Here is a 17,016-nt window from a genome sequence, read left to right on the forward strand (position 1 = left end):
ATTTTTACACAATCTACAATAAAAAATTTAGGTACAGATGCATAAGATTAGTTCTTTAAATGATAAATTAAAACCATGGTCAATTATGGTCCACAACATCAGCAAAGAGGTGAAAAGAATGTGCATCACAGGGAAAGGGGAATCAGCATCCCATGCACCAGGCACAGTAAGCAGTCCTGGAGGGTGATCTGGCAACATGTGCTAGAAACCTCAAAGCTGGGAAATGTACCCTCTACTCCTACACTCTGAAGGGTTTTAATCAGGAAAGGATGCTGTATTTTGTCAAATGCTTTTTCTGCATCAATTGAGAGAATCATATGGTTCCTGAGTCTTTTCTTGTTGATATAATGTATCATGTTGATCAATTTGCGAATGTTGAACCACGCTTGCATCCCAGGTATGAATCCCACTTGGTCGTGATGGATAATCCTTTTAATGTACTGTTGGATTCTATTAGCCAGTATCTTGTTAAGGATATTGGTGTCCATATTCATTAGGGAAATCGGTCTGTAATTCTCCTTTTTGAGGGGGTCTTTGCCTGGTTTGGGGATCAAGGTAATATTGGCCTCATAGAATGAGTTTGGTAGCTTTCCTTCTGTTTCTATTTTTTGAAATAGCTTTAGGAGAATAGGTGTTATTTCTTCTTTGAATGTTTGGTAGAATTCCCCAGGAAAACCGTCCAGGCCTGGAGTTTTGTTATTTGGAAGGTTGTTTATCACTGACTCAATCTCTTCATAATTAATTGGCCTGTTTAAGAAATCAATTTCTTCCTGTTTCAGTCTTGGTAGTTTATAGGTTTCCAGGAAGGCCTCCATCTCTTCCAGATTGCTTAATTTATTGGCATATAGCTGTTGATAAAAGTTTCTAATAATCCTTCCAATTTCATTGGTGTTGGTCGTGACCTCTCCTTTTTCATTCATAATTTTAATAACTTAGGTCCTTTCTCTTTTCTCTTGGATAAGTCTTGCCAGTGGTCTGTCAATTTTATTGATTCTCTCAAAGAACCAGCTTCTAGTCCTGTTGATCTGCTCTACTGTACTTCTGGTTTCTGCTTGATTGATTTCAGCTCTAATTTTGGTCGACTGCTTCCTCATGAGTGGATTAGGCCTGTCCCTCTGTTGCTGTTCCAGCTTCTTGAGGTGAGAATATAAAAACTGCATTTTAGATTTTTCTATTCTTTTGAGTGAGGGTTGGATGGCTATGTATTTCCCCCTTAGGACTGCCTTTGCAGTATCCCATAGGATTTGGTTGTTGTGTTTTCATTCTCATTGGTCTCCATAAGTTGTTTAAATTGATTTTTGATTTCCTGGTTTATCGAGTCATTCCTGAGCAGGATGGTTCTTAGTCTCCAAGTGTTTGAGTTTCTTCCAAATTTTTCCTTGTGGTTGAGTTCCAATTTCAGAGCGTTGTGGTCTGAGAATATGCAGGGGATAATTTCAATCTTTTGGTATCGGTTGAGACCTGTTTTGTGTCCCAGAACATGGTCTATTCTTGAGAATGTTCCATGGGCATTAGAATAGAATGAGTATTCTTTGGTTCTGGGGTGTAGTGTTCTATATATATCTATGAGGTCCAACTCGTCGAGTATGGCATTCAAAGCCTTTGATTCTTTGCTTAGTTTTTGCCAGGGTGTTCTGTCTATTTCTGAGAGTGGAGTGTTGAGGTCCCCTACTATTAATGTATTTTTATTTATATGTCTCTTTATTCTGGTTAAGAGTTGGCTTGTGTATCTTGCTGCTCCCCTGTTGGTGGCATATATATTTATAATTGTCATATCCACTTGTTGAATACTTCCCTTAAGAATAATATAGTGCCCTTCTGCATCTCTAACTATAGTCTGTAGTTTAAAATCCAATTTATCTGATATGAGAATTGCTACCCCAGCTTTCTTTTGAGGTCCATTTGCGTGAAAGATGGTACTCCATCCCCTTACTCTCAGTCTGAATGCATCTTTGGGTTCGAAATGAGTCTCTTGTAGACAGCAAATGGATGGGTCATTTCTTTTTATCCAATCTGCAACCCTGTGGCGTTTTATGGGATGGTTCAAACCATTTACATTAAGACTGATTACTGAGAGATATGATTTTAATGTTGCCATGTTGCCAGTAAAGTCTTTGTTTGTATTGGCTGTGACTTTCTGTTCTGTATCACTCTTGGGGCCTTTTTACTTTTATAGAACCCCCCGTAATATCTCCTGTAGGGCTGGTTTCGTGGTTACAAAATTGGTTAGTGACTGGCGATTCTGAAATGTCTTTATTTCTCCATCAATTCTGAATGACAGCCTTGCTGGATAAAGGATCCTTGGCTGCATGTTTTTCTCTGAAAGAGCTTTAAATATGCTCCCCCAACCCTTTCTCTCATTCCAGGTCTGTGTAGACAGGTCTGACGTAATTCTGATGCTTTTGCCTTGGTACGTGAGAAATTTCTTTGCCCTGGCCGCTTTCAATACTGTATCCTTGCATCTAATATTTGCGAATTGCACTATGACGTGACGTGGCGTAGGTTTGTCGTGGTTGAGCTTGGGAGGGGTCCTCTCTGCCTCTTGGACACGAATGTTTGTTTCCCTTGCTAGATTAGGGAAGTTTTCAGCTACAATTTGTTCAAATATCTCTTCTAGACCTCTGTTTTTCTCCACCCCCTCGGGGATGCCGATGATTCTAACATTGGATCGTTTCATTGAGTCAGTAATCTCCCGTAACCTACATTCGTGGGCGTGGATTTTTTTAAGACCATCTTCTATTTTCATTTTTTCCTCTATTAACCCATCCTCCAATTCACTAACCCGTTCCTCTGCTTCTGCGACCCTGGCCGTCAGAGCCTCTAGTTTTGCCTGCATTTGGCTCATAGAATTTTTAATTTCTGTCAGATTCGCTCTCATTTCTGTCCTTAGGGATTCTATATTCTCAGTAACCTTTTCGTTAATAGTTTTTTCAATTCTACTCATCATTTTGACCATCGTTACTCTGAATTCCATTTCTGATAATTTGGTTACATCCATATCCATTATTTCTGTGGCAGAGGCCACAGAATCACTGTCTTTTCTTTGCTGGGGGGGGCTTCTCCTTCTTGTCATTCTGATGAAGAGAGGTTGCGGGGTTTCCAGAGCCCAAATTATTGACTGGGTCCCAGGCCGTGCCCCTTGTTTTATAGGGATCTTAGTCAGAGGGGAGAGGGGTGGGGGAATGGGATAGACCGGTGATGGGTAGTAAGGAGGGCACGTATTGCATGGTGCACTGGGTGTTATACACAACTAATGAGTCATCGAACTTTACATCGGAAACCGGGGATGTACTGTATGGTGACTAACATAATATAATAAAAAATCATTAAAAATTAATTAATTAATTAATTAAACCTCAAAGCTATGCCTCTAACCGAACATTCACTTTTATAAAAACTTACCCTGATTAAGCAATAATGATGAAAATGAGAAGAGTAATCTACAAGGACAGTTCACTCATTTGTAACTTTGGAAATTATTTGTAAAATAAATGTGGTAACAACTGAAATGTCAATGACAGGGAAGTGCTTTAATAACGTCTGTTGTGGTGGAACACCAGGTAGCCATTGCAAGTCAGGCTGTAGACAAATATTAATTGGTCTGAAAAAGTGCCGTGAGATAGTGGTCCATAAAAAAAGCAGCTCACAAAAGAGCATTTTCAATGCGATCATCTAAAAAAAATATATAGCTATACTTACAAATGCCTTAAGAAAGCCTGAAAGTATCTATATCAGAAATCGATGAACATTTAAATTTTAGTTTTTAATTTGCTAAACTTCTGAGTCTTCAGTGAACCTCTATTACTTTGTAATTGGAAAAATATAAATTTTAAAAATTAAAAGCATTGTGTTTCACTATTTATACCTACTCAAGACAGAAAAATTGTGTCAAAGTCCATCTATATAAGAACTTAAAGTTTTAAGAAAATATTTAGTAAAATATTTTTTATTTCATGGAATCATTTATTAGATTTACTTGTAACAGTCCTTTTTTTTTTTTTTTTCCACACAAGGTACTCTTTTGCTTAAACTTGACACATATGTAGTGGCAAAAGGAATTTAATGTCCCAAGTACCCTCTGAATGTTTATATGTGGACAGAGGGGATATGTGCATAAAACTTCTCTCAGCTGCTTGCATGCATTTAAGAAAGGTAAACAGTAGTTATAGGAACCCAAGTAGGTCCCATCTTTCTCATGCTGCATCCAATGCCTACAGGCACCTGCTGGTTGGTAGGAGGCACAGAGGAAGCAGTTCTGTCTTCAGGACTTCATTGCTGGTGGGTCCTGTTAAGTGGTGCATGAGGGGATTCCAAGAGGTGGGGGTTGACACTGAGGTGCACCCAGTCAGAGGGATGGGGACAAGCAGTGGGGCTGAGGTGGAGAGACAGAGGGAGTCGGGGAAGACAGGGGCCTTTGTAGCAATCTGCAATGGGGTGGAGAGCATCAGAGTGACTCCAGAGATAGACTGAAAGCTGCGGCCACATCATCCACTATGTACAAAAACAGCACTTTCTTTCCCCTCTGCTCACCAAGAATTTGGATTTATCTTGTAGCACTTTGTACTTTTCCATCCACAGTGTTTACTGGGGGCCCATTCTGTGCACAGGACTGTGCTTACTGCTCTGATAGGCATAAAGGTGGGTGCAGGGACCCCTGCCCTCAGATGCTTACTGTCTATGCAGATTATTCTGACAAAGCCTCCAACAGTAATATGCATTATACTGAAGTAGGTACATGATGATTTCAGCTCTCTGAATGTCCCTCAATGCCTAGCAGAGAGGTGTTGCTAAATGCTGTTGTTCTTCCTTTTTAGATGCTATCTTCATTATTTACTGCCCAAAGTAAATTCAGTAGTTTCAATGATTTTTAAATGTATATCCAGTATTTTTCTGACACGAGGAATTTTGCCTCAATAATTCATGATTATGTAATCTTTCTATTCATTTCATTAATACACATTTTATGATAGTTATATGCTTCAGCAGATAGTCTATGTGATAAAATATCTGGCAATGTGAACTTGTCTTGCCAAACCCAACATTTAATAAGGGACTTCCTGTCTTCCATTTATTTCACTTGCATCTTGTTGATTGATACAACACACAATTCCACATTATATTTCTTTTTTTTTAAGATTTTATTTATTTATTTGACAGAGAGAGACAGCCAGCGAGAGAGGGAACACAAGCAGGGGGAGTGGGAGGGGAAGAAGCAGGCTCCTAGCGGAGGAGCCTGATGTGGAGCTCGATCCCACAACGCCAGGATCACGCCCTGAGCCGAAGGCAGACTCTTAACGACTGCGCCACCCAGGCGCCCCTCAACATTATATTTCTGAGCTAAGTAGGAAAAATAAACAATACATATGAGCCTCCTTTTTTACTCACTTGAGACAACACAGACATTTAGGTATTCATATGTCATTGAATTCATTTGGATCTTTGAATACTTGAGCTTCAAATTCCATATGACTCTGTAAAAAATGTGCTCAAATTAGTACAGACTTCCAAAAAAGGTAAGAAAAACAAAATGTTCTGTATGTCTCCTTTATGTTTGAAGAGCCACAGGATAACTAAAGAGGAGTGGGGACCAAGAACTTGTGACACTCATGCATTTTCCACTCTGGGACCACAAAGATGAGCAACAGCACATGACATAGCTCTCTAGGAGCCTCCAGCCTGGTGGCTGGATGGCCGGAAACTGGGCTTAATTCACTATAGGGAAGGTAAGCACAGCAGGGCTCTGGAGTCCAGGAGGCCATGTGGTATCACAGCCAGGCTAAAGCGGGAGTGGAGATACTTCCTGGAGCTGAAAAGCTGCACTGAGAGCTGGGGTGGGGAAGGGATGTAGCCCAACAAGACAAGAAGCCTATGCTTGGGATTTATTAACAAGTAGGGTGTGGTGACCTCAGCAAGAGCAGTTTCGGGGGTATGCTGAAGAAGTCATGGTAGTGCAAGTCACAAATACAGACAATTCTCTCACGACATTTGACTGTGAAAAAAAAAAGGCATTGGACAGGAAATAGAAGTAATTTCTTACTTCTATTTGGGATTGGGTGTGAGATTAAGGAAAATTCTCTTCTTTCTTTCTTTACTTTTTTCCTTTTCCTTTTCCTTTCCATTCTTTCCCATCCATGTGTTGAGACAGACAATATGTAAATGAGTAAATATATTCTATGCAATGATAAGAACTATGAAGAAGAAAAAGGCAGTGGTGAGGAGTGGAAGGCGAGGAGAAGTTAAGACAGTGGATGGCATCTGCGCAGAGACTGAATGGAGGGAGGGTCTGAGGCATGTGAGGGTCTGGGGACAGGATGCTAGACAGAGGCTACCATAAGTGCAAAGGCACCTAGGGAGAACAGCAAGGTGGCTGGAATGCTCCAGGGCAGAAGCCTTCCATTGGGAAGATAGTAGGAGACCATGGTTGGAGAGAGAAAAGGAGGCCACTGAATAGACTTCAGACACACTGGGGGTTTCAGGCAAGGGAGGGGCATGACAGCATCTGTATTTCCAAATATACTGGCTGTTGTGGAGGTTAGTCAGTAGAGGACAACAGTAGAAGCAAGAAAGCTAATGACCAAGACTGGCTGACTGAGTGGCAGCTTGATTTAGGTTGACAATCACAGATGTGTGGAAAAGAGGCTATATTCAAGGATAGATTTTGAAGTAGTAGTTGATAGCACTCTAAGAGGGAGATTAAGAATGACTTAGGTTTCTGACTAAAACTGAGTGTACAGGGGTGTCATTTATTGAGGCAGGGAAGATGGTGGGGATCAATTTTTAGGGGAAAACCAAGAGTTTACTGAGATTATCTACTAGACGTGTTGAGTAGGCAGCTGGAGATATCGACTAGAGATTGGGAAGGTGGATATGGCAGTATTTATATATCACGTCACTCCACTGGCTTAAAATCTTCCAAGTAATCCTCATGATCTTCAAGACAAAATCTAAGCTCAAACTCCATTGGACTTGGCTCTTCTATGCACGTCCAGCCTCAACATCCGTCTCATATCACACTGAGTGCTCTCCTAATACAGTATTTATTTCTCTTTTGCCTCCCGATCCTCATGCATAGGCCATTCCCTTGCTTAGATTGCTCTTCTCCATTTTGACCTGGCTAACTATTGTGGCCTAACAACCCAGGTAAGCCTTTCTTGTCCCATCAGCCGTTCACCTGTGATTCCATACAGCTGGATAAGATGCCCTCGACTATTGCAACACTCTACTACACATATCTCTATGGACTTGAGCACCAGGAAATGCAGGGTACTCCATAATTGGTGACTGAACTTGGACAACTTATCTAAGCGCTCTGAGCCTCAGTTTCCTCATATATAAAATGAGGATTAATAATACTACATCCTTCATAAGGTTGTTTGGGGGATTAAATGAAGTAATATGGGGGCAGTGCTTAAGACATTGCCTGGCATAGATGAAGCACTGAACAAGTCATTATTATTATAGCAATACTTATCACACTGTTGTGTAATTATTTTCACATTGGCTTTTCCCAGGAATATATTAGCCCTTGAATGCAGACATAGAACCTTTCATCTGTGTTTCTAGAACACATTATGCTTTAGTATTTTTTTCTTATGGGAATGAATGGGTTAATGAATGGGAAAAAAATACCATTAGGCTACAGCAGTACTATGAAATGAACTAGCAGTTCTTCAGTTGGCTTTCTCTACTTAGAAGCTATTCTCTGTAGGTGAATGTAATTCATCTGATCCTTCACTCACTAAACCAAGAAGTCCTGGGTTGTTGATCCTACATTATATATTAGTCATTATTCAGTGAAAGTAATATCGTTACCTTTGGATCCGGTAGACATGGTCCAAAAGCTTCCAGTAGAAGGGTCTCTTCTCTCACAGCCTGTTCATAGTCTGTGAAGGACAGCTTCCCATCATGGTCATGGTCCTAGGGGGTGACCAGCCATGCATAAGTCAACGTGTATAATACTTATGCAAACACAAACCATATTTTCATTGTCACGTGTTGATAGAAGAAAGGTGTTGGAAAAATGAGAGACTAAATAGTGAAATTGAAAAGAGCTTTTAATATTATAATTAAAAAGCACAATATAGTGTTTTGCTTCACCAAGCAGGAAACTGATAATTAATATTTGAATTCTTATTTCTATCCCATTCTGGCCTATAAATTTCAATATAAAACCCTGAATTTCCCATATTTACCATTTTTTTAAGTGTTATTTCAACCAAATCTTTAATTCCTTCATCGGGGTCTTCTTCAGAGGGCTGTTTGAGAAGGCTGTTCTTCAACATATGGAACATTTCCTCCTTTGAGATGAATCCATCACCATTCAAATCAAACACTTCAAAGCAATCTTTTAAAAAAATAACCAATTATGAATTTGATACTATGACTAAGGGAATATTTGCTCTGATAAAATGTTCAAGGCCAAGGTCTGTATTGTGGATGTTCATGTCAAGCCTGCAGGACTTAGTGCAATCTAATTTCTATAGTAAATGCTTAATGTACACTTGTTGAATATAGCCAACAACCCTTAGAAAATGACTCAGCTATGAATAAGCATGCCAAGCATACAATGCATACAAAGCATACAATGATTTGACTGTTTCACCTTGAAATTCTTGGAAAACTGACTGAAATATGATCCTTAAACAGAGTTCATCAGAATGAATTAAGAGTTAAGAATCAGAACACTCTAATTAAGGTTCTCTACTTCGATGGTTAACAATTCAGGTAATGAAATATGTAAAATATTTAATACCTTAATACATAAATGCATATGTACATAGTTAGCATGTATAGTACATGCTTATACAATCTTGGTTGGAATGAATTACTCCTCGGAGCCTCTTGATTTTCTTTGGTATTAACTTTTTTCAATATTTATTATTGACTTGAATTTGCTCCATAAAAGAGGTTAATGGGGATTCAAACCAACCAACCAAAAAACAAACCTATTTTACTGGCTGGGTTGGAAGACATGGATGTAAGTTCTTTAGATACATTAATCCTAATGTAAAAGCAATAGGGTAACCTGAAATCTTACATTTCATTTTTTTTAAATTTTTATTATGTTATGTTAGTCACCATACAGTATATTCTTAGTTTTTGATGTAATGTTCCATGATTCATTAGTTGCCTATAACACCCAGTGCACCATGCAATACATGCCCTCCTTAATACCCATCACCAGCCTATCCCATTCCCCCACCCCCCTCCCCTCTGAAGCCCTCAGTTTGTTTCCAAGTCCATAGCCTCTCATGCTTCATTCCCCCTTCTGATTACCCCCCTTTCTTTATCCCTTTCTTCTCCTACCGATCTTCCTACTTCTTATGTTCCATAAATGAGTGAAACCATATGATAATTGTCTTTCTCTGCCTGACTTATTTCACTTACATTTCATTTTTTCTTCCAAAGTTCCTCGAAGAAATATTGATAATCCATAAATCCACTCTGATACGTTTACACAGCCATCGTTGTCCTTATCAAAACCTCGGAATACTAAGAGAGAAATACAACATAATACTTGTGCTGCATTTTTTTCTCAGTAATATATTTACACTGGTGCTACCCATTTTCAAAATGTAAACAAAACTTCAGGATCAGATGGTCCAACATTCTCATTCGATAAAGGAGTAAACTAAAATATTATAGCATTGGAAAACTCTTTTATTTAAACTTTCACACAATCCCTTCATATTTTGTGGAAACAAAGTAAATTCTAAGTATTTAAATATACTAATCAATAATTATTAATATATGAATATATTGGTATATTAAATATGTTGATATGTTAACATAAAATATGTGATTTTATATTTTTCTTACTCAAGAAAAGTAATGCTATTACACAACAGATAAAGTTACAACTTAATTTTTATTGAAATATTTTTGATATATAAGGAAATTTATATATCCTTCTAAAACTATTATTCTCATTATTATATTCACTAAGTAGAAATAGAAATATTTTAGATTTTTGGATATAAAGTAAGTAAATCCTAATTATTCAAGCTGGACTTTGTCCTTTTCTTAAATACACAGATCAGAGTGAGTAGAATCACCTTCCCTATGACCCTTTCCAATGAACACACAAATTAATTTTTTATATTCAAGTGAAATTGGGAATTCAGAACATTAAGCTTCCTGCCAAGAATATATTCAAACTCCAAACATTTTTTTCCAGTTATGGCTGGATCTAGCCCATCTGAATATTGTATGTCTTCTTACCTCTGTCCATAATCATGTCATCTGTCATTCCAAATGTCATGTGCAGGATGTTTCGAAATGCATTACGATCTAGTCCAATAGTGATACCTTGCCGCTCTGTTACTTCTCCCACCAAATTATAAAAAAGATTTATAAGACAGTTCACTTCAAATTTATTAACTGTGAAAAAATAAAATTAAGATATAACAAAAATGCATTTTACTCTTTAATTTCTAACTTAAAATTTGTGTTAATGAGTTTATGGACAGCATCAAGGCCATCAAATATTTAGTTTTCAACAAAAGACTATCTTGTTTTAAGATTCACAACCCATAATAGAGGATGACCACCACACAGAGGATTCTCCACTAAAATAAGAGAAACAGCTTTCCTTCCAAACAGGAGTTGAATATTAAATTCAGTCACATTTAGGAAGAAAAGAATATTAGCCAAGTTACCTGAATAATGATTATGGGGTCAGATGCTAAACTTTAAGGCAATAGAGGTGCAATTCAAAGTAAGCAAGGTAATGCTTAAGAATGGTAACTTTTCCCCAGCATTTTGATTATAGGCATTTATGAGATTTACAACTTAACTTTGCCTGGAAATAGATACCAGACTCCTGAACACTAGGCAAAAAATTTCACTTCACATCATCAGCCTTAGTCAAATCAGTAAGCTGTATATCAGAAAAAAGGTGACTTTTTTCCAATAAAGAAGCATTTAACCATATTATAGCACCCATTATGTTTCTTGTTGTATATGATGTGAAAATTAACACGCAAAGAGGGCACGTATTGCATTGTGCACTGGGTGTTATACGCAAGTAATGAATCGTAGAACTTTACATCAAAAACTATGGATGTACTGTATGGTGACTAACATAACATAATAAAAAATTATTAAAAAACACGCAAGTATTCAGTAGAATTTTGGAGAAAGGGAATGTTTATTTAAAATAGATACACAGACATGTATGCTCGTCCATACACATAAATGCATAAAAAGTGTTTAAAAAAAGAAAAAAAAGAGATTTTATAAACCCTAAGCTAATTATTTGTGTTCCAATTCCCATTTGAGGTATGTAGGTGGAAGCATTATTGCCTGCCATAAAAGTGAGTTTAAATATCAAGTATAGGTGGAGGATGAGAAGGGTTTTATTTCAAAACAAAACAAAATTACAGTTCAGTACTTCTAAAAACAAGGATGAAACATGTGCATTTAAAGGGTGAATTGTTTTGTTTTGTTTTTTGGTTTAAATAAATGAAATTTTAAAAATTGGGGAAAAAAAGAAAATGATTATATTGCAGAAAAAAATAAAATAAGGAAGACACCAGATAGGAATGGAGAAATCATGCTTCATCTACAAGTCAGGACAGGTTTGAGTGGGAGATCTGGTTTGGGGTGACACAATTTAGGAGGAACACTGAAAATTTGAGGAAATAAATGATTTGGTTAAAAAAACCTGGTTAAATAGTAGAAAAGAACATAATGGTTACAATTTTAAAAATAACTCTTAGTTGCTGTGGAAAATGGCATGTCAGTTCTTCAAAAAAAAATTAAACATAGAAATAATATGTAATCCAGTGATTCCACTTCTGGGTATATACTTGAAAAAATTGAAAGCAGGGAATCAGATGTCATAGCAATGTTATTCACAATAGCCTTAAATGTGAAAGCAAACTAACTGTCCATCAGTGGATGAATGGATAAATAACATGCAATGTATACATACAATGGAATATGATTCAGCCTTGAAAAGGAAGGAAATTTTGACCCACGTTACAAGATGGATAAACCTTGAAGACATTCTGCTGAGTGAAATAAGTCAGATATAAAAGGACAAATATTGTATGATTTCACTTATATGATGTGCCTAGAGTGGTCCAATTCACAGACACAGAAAGTAGAATGGTGATTGCCAGGGGCTGGCAAAGGGGGAAATGAGGAGTCATAGTTAAATAGGTAGTTTCCGTTGGGAAAGATGTATTTTTAACCACACACACAGACCTCCAAAAATAAAAGAGCTACTACTGGTTGGAGAAGAAAAGCCTGCATGAAGAATGATGTTCATGTACATGAAATGTTTGCAGAGGGGATGTTGATTAGCCATTTTTCCATCTTGGCTAAAATAAAAAGTAAAGAATATTACTTTAATTTATTACCCAAAGGATCCAAGATTAGCTATAAGAAAGTTTTTCTTGTTGAGATGTTTCTTAAATTCCAGAATAAAATACTAAATGAAATTAAGGGAAATTCAAGAATGGATTTTCATCTTTTTGGATTGGTCTAAATGTGTTCTGCATATCATATCTGTAGAATGGTAGATTAGCTGGGCAATCACTTAAGATATTTTTTTCTCTGATTCTACAGAATTTATCCATTTCATCCTGGTGGGATTATCATATAGCAACTAAAAGGAAATTTGACTTTAGGGGAAAGGTTCTCTGTTTAAATAAGTTTTTAATTATAATGTCTATGACTTATAAATATTTCTATAGAATTTAACTAGTAATTATCAAGGTTTTTAAGGCCCACTTTAAAAACTTGATGTAAGGACAAAAATCAAAAGAATTAAGTATTTTTCCTGCCAGGTTTTCATTTACCTTTTAATACATTCACCTTTTGATTGTTCACAGAATGAGTGTTTGCAATACATTGCATACTTACTGAACAGGGACTAAATCAAATTCAGCATTGTGTATATCATTATTGCATTGCTTTTTCAAAATGTTCACTAGGTGTTTTAAGAAGATCTGGTCTTTTCCTTGAAATAGAATTATTTTTTTAATTTTTTAAAAAGTATTTTATTTATTTATTTGACACAGAGAGAGACAGCCAGCAAGAGAGGGAACACAAGAAGGGGGAGTGGGAGAGGAAGAAGAAGGCTCCCAGCAGAGGAGCCTGACGTGGGGCTCGATCCCAGGACTCTGGGATCGTGCCCTGAGCCGAAGGCAGATGCTTAATGACTGAGCCACCCAGGCGCCCCGAAATAGAATTATTTTGAGAAAAACAATAACAGAACAAACTCGCACCACATTATAATAACCATAATAATACCTTAAATTATAGGATGGCTTTTTTTTTCTAAGAAGTTTCAGATGTTTATACACACCATAACTTATTTACAGTGCCACTTCACTAAGGGAGCACATCTCACCACTTATTATATTAGATACTAAATACAACTAGAAGGCACTAGATCCTATAAGGTCTAGAACTACAATAAACCCGTTCCTCCTTTGCGCAATGGGGGTGGTACTGGGATTATGGCTCTTCCTATTTTCTCAAGTGGCCTTTAGTTTTGCAATCAGCAACAATTTATAAGCTTGCTCATCAGACAGTATCTTTCTCATTCTAAACCACATTCATAGTGTCCTTCCCCAAGTACAGTTCTGTTTTTCAGTCTGAATACAATTCTAAAGTTACCTATGAAATTCTAAGACCATGTTCTAGAATGTGAGACTGGAGCAGATATCTTTAGTAAGTGCTCATTTTGTCACACCTGCAAAGTCTCCTTTTCCTCGAAACCCCACCAGCAACCACAAAGTCCACGTTTGGAGTTGGGAGCAGATTCTTTGCTGTGTGTTTAGCTTTGTGGATCTCTTTAGTCTCCAGACGCATTTTCTTGCTCTGAGATACAAGTGTTTGTGCCATTTCAACTTATCTTTTCTAAGGATGTTCAGCTATTGATAACCATTTTTCCCTTATGGATCTCCTGATAAGTTTTCAGAACTTCAATCCCACCAGTTTATTTGCACTAAAAAGAGCTAGGAAGCGGGTGTGTGTTGGTTATGCTAGTTTTCTTGAGTCCGGTGGTTTTCAATACATATTTGACACCTGTGTCTGAGGCTAAAACCACACATGCCGTGTCATTATATAAATAACGTTTCTACAATGGAAAGGTGAGTTAAGAAGAGAGTTTGAGAAGAAAGTGTGCATGTGTGGGAGTGTAGTACTTGATGCCTGGACACCTATACACTGGTCCTTAAGATCACGGGCAAGCATGGATACCTGGCCCAAGGAACTACCATCAAGGAATTCCCTTCCAGACTTCTCTTTAGGGGACGTAAAGGAGGCTCCACGGGTACTCAGACCGGAGGTGGGAAGCAGGCTGAGCAGCGGACCTAGTTAGTACCAGGTAGAACACAAGCCCTTCCAGGAACTTCTGCTCATCAAGCACTTGATTCTTACTTACAGTGCTTGCAGTTTTTAGTTAAGGTGTCCGTCAACTTCTGCAGCTTCTTGCGGTTCATGCCGGCTGTCTGGAATTGGGCAGCGGCAGGTGTCTAAGGGCGCGCGGCTAACGGGACCCGTGCTTGCCCTGGGCCTGGGGCAGCTGGGCCAACTCTCCCCAACCCGGAGCGCGCGCGGCCCTAACTCACAGAGTGGCCATGGCAACGCCTCAGCCGGCTGCCGATTGGCTTCCGGGCGTGCGCGGGGTGTGTGCGCGGCCCTAACACACAACGTGGCCATGGCAACGCCTAGGCCAGCCACCTATTGGCTCCTGGGTCTGGGCGCGCTGTCCCTCTTGGAGGATCCCCGTCAGGTAGTTGCGGTCAGGTAGTTGCGGACTGTGCTCTGATTGCTGAGGTTGGAGTTTTAGTTTTGTTGCTGTCTTTTGGGTTCACAGCCCCTTTGATGGACTGCACTGTGAATTGAGATCTAAAAATATGTTGTGCACGCTGCGTGAGAGATATTTTGGATGGTGAGCATCACATCAAGCGAAGCTTAAGGTCTTCAGGGAGACCTGAGGGAACTTGGAGGAGCTTCAGGAATTAGCAGGTGTGTTATCCCAACGTTGTTTTGTGGGGTGTAAGAGGGTGAGGAGCTTGCCCTTAAAGCTGAGCCACAATTTTGGTTGTCAGTGTTTTTGCTATGATGCCTGGAGGTAGCCTGAAACAAGATATCTTCAAATTTTAGTGATCTTACTGGAAGCGAAAGTAACTTGGAATAGTTCTTCTCCTCACCTTCCTTCATTCTTGGAATGGAAGTGGAGGTTGTTGGTGAATCTGGGAAAAGCCATCCGCAATGTGAAGCTAGTTAAAGAGGCAGCCTCCCAAAGAGACAGGTTGACAAGTGACACTTGTCTGTGGGGTACAAACCAACCTTACTTTTCTGAAAAATATCCCAGTAAAATTGGTCTTTTACTTATTTGAAAGACAGGTTCTGTGTCTTTTAATGTAGGAGGACTTTCTGCTCTTCTTAACCACAGATGGGACACCCTCTTTGAATTAAGATAGGAATAAAATGGGTCAGCTTAGCCAGAAGCACAAAACCTACAGTATTCTCCAGTGTGTCTACCTATTTGTTTTACGTAAGTGGGGAAAATACCTTTGAAAGCAAATTATTTCAGGGACACTTGGGTGGCTCAGTCAGTTGAGGGCCAACTCTTGGTTTCAGGTCAAATCGTGATTTCAGGGTCTTGGGATGGGGGCCTGCATTGGCTCCAGACTCAGCGGGAAGTCTGCTTGTCCTTCTCCCTCTGCCTGTGCCCCCACTCATCCTCTCTCTCTCATAAATAAATAAATAAACAAATTATTTCATAGTATACATACTGTTATTGTTAGGCTGAAAGCAGAAAAATTCTGCCAATCATTCTACAATCCAGAATGAAATAGTTCCAATGTTGAGGTCTCCGATTTTCTCCCTTGTTTCATTTGTTTGTCGAATGAAGGTTTGGGTTGCTGTTTGAAACCAGAGTCAAGAATGCTTGGTGAAGACAGGGACCGTGTTATCCTAAAGCAAATTCTCTGAGAACAGTTAACCAATATGAAATGATAGTGATTATGAGTTTGCAACAGTTCTCTGGTTACATAGTATTCCTATATGTCTTCTTGTCTAACAGCTGGGACACTTCTAATCAGATTGTAGAGAACAAATGGAAAGGACTAGACATTCTAATTACACTCACCTGTGAAACCCTAGTGGCTTTTGTTCAATGTAGCAAATATTTCATTTATAGAGATCATTGCAGGACCCATTTTAAAAGACAAGAAGCCAGAAGAGAGGCTGTCAGCAGTAAATAAGAGAAGCCACGGGCCCCACCTGTCTTGTGCTGGTTGGTCTGTTAAAAACCATGTATTACAACGTGGATGAAACTTGAAAACATTATGGTAAGTCAAAGGAACCAGTCACAGAAGACCACATACTCTTTTTCTATTCATATGAAAGTCTAGAATAAGGAAATCAACATATAGAGAAAATTGATTATTTGTTCCTCAGGGCTGGGGTGAGGTGGGGAGGATGCATAGCAGGGTAATAGCTAAACCGTATGGCATTTCTTTTTGAGGTAATGAAAATATAAATTTGACTGTTGTGATGGTTGCGCATATCTGTGAATATACTCAAAACCATTGAATTGTACACTTTAAATGGCTGAGTTACACAATATATTACCTATATCTCAATAAAGCTGCTAAAAATTGAAAAAAACAAACAAGCAAACAAACAAACAAACAAAAAAAACCATGTATTAAGTGTTCTGATAGATGCCCTGCTGGCGTGTCTTAGAGATCAGGTCTCCATCAATGGGGAGCACTCTGATGGGCGTGTCTAGGTGTTTTTACAGACATCATACACTGGGAGCTTGTTGGTGAGCATCTGCGGGTGAGTTAATCAGTTCTTACTTCACAAGCTTAGACTTAGGACCCATCACCCATCTTCCCTTAAAGTAAAAAAAAAAAAAAAAAGATATAAGGACAATACCACAAAAGGTTGAGGTTAAAAGAGTCAAATCTGTTTTACTAGGCAAAAATTCTTTAACCTGCTAAGAACACTTTGTGAAGTACTCTTCTCTCATTTCTTTCCTTCCCC

General features: G+C 38.5%; 1 protein-coding gene across 2 annotated transcripts; it reads right to left on the reverse strand.

The window, feature by feature from the left end:
* Window positions 1–5,411: 5,411 nt before the first annotated feature.
* Window positions 5,412–14,456, reverse strand: EFCAB1 (EF-hand calcium binding domain 1). Of its 2 annotated transcripts, XM_008706666.1 has the most exons (6): window positions 14,399–14,456; window positions 10,222–10,380; window positions 9,388–9,492; window positions 8,193–8,344; window positions 7,813–7,917; window positions 5,412–5,471 (listed from the first exon to the last, which is right to left on the reverse strand). In XM_008706666.1, the coding sequence occupies exons 1-6, from the start codon at window positions 14,454–14,456 to the stop codon at window positions 5,412–5,414; spliced, it is 639 nt and encodes a 212-aa protein (XP_008704888.1). The 2 variants fall into 2 exon arrangements, with proteins under 2 accessions (XP_008704888.1, XP_008704889.1); XM_008706667.1 differs by lacking the exon at window positions 10,222–10,380.
* Between the last annotated feature and the right edge of the window lie 2,560 nt (window positions 14,457–17,016).

Source organism: Ursus maritimus, unplaced genomic scaffold, assembly GCF_017311325.1.
Source record: "Ursus maritimus isolate PB19 unplaced genomic scaffold, ASM1731132v1 scaffold_9, whole genome shotgun sequence".
NCBI lineage: Eukaryota > Metazoa > Chordata > Mammalia > Carnivora > Ursidae > Ursus > Ursus maritimus.

Bases quoted from the DNA above. Each gene is read 5' to 3' on its own strand.
- EFCAB1 (XM_008706666.1), bottom strand. From the start codon at position 14,456: ATGAACCGCAAGAAGCTGCAGAAGTTGACGGACACCTTAACTAAAAAC. The intron at 10,381-14,398 runs GTAAGTAAGAAT...ATTTTTTCACAG, and splicing joins AACTAAAAACTGCAAGCACT to TTAATAAATTTGAAGTGAAC. The intron at 8,345-9,387 runs GTAAGTGAAATA...TTTTTTTAAAAG, and splicing joins TTTGGAAGAAAAAATGAAAT to ATTGCTTTGAAGTGTTTGAT.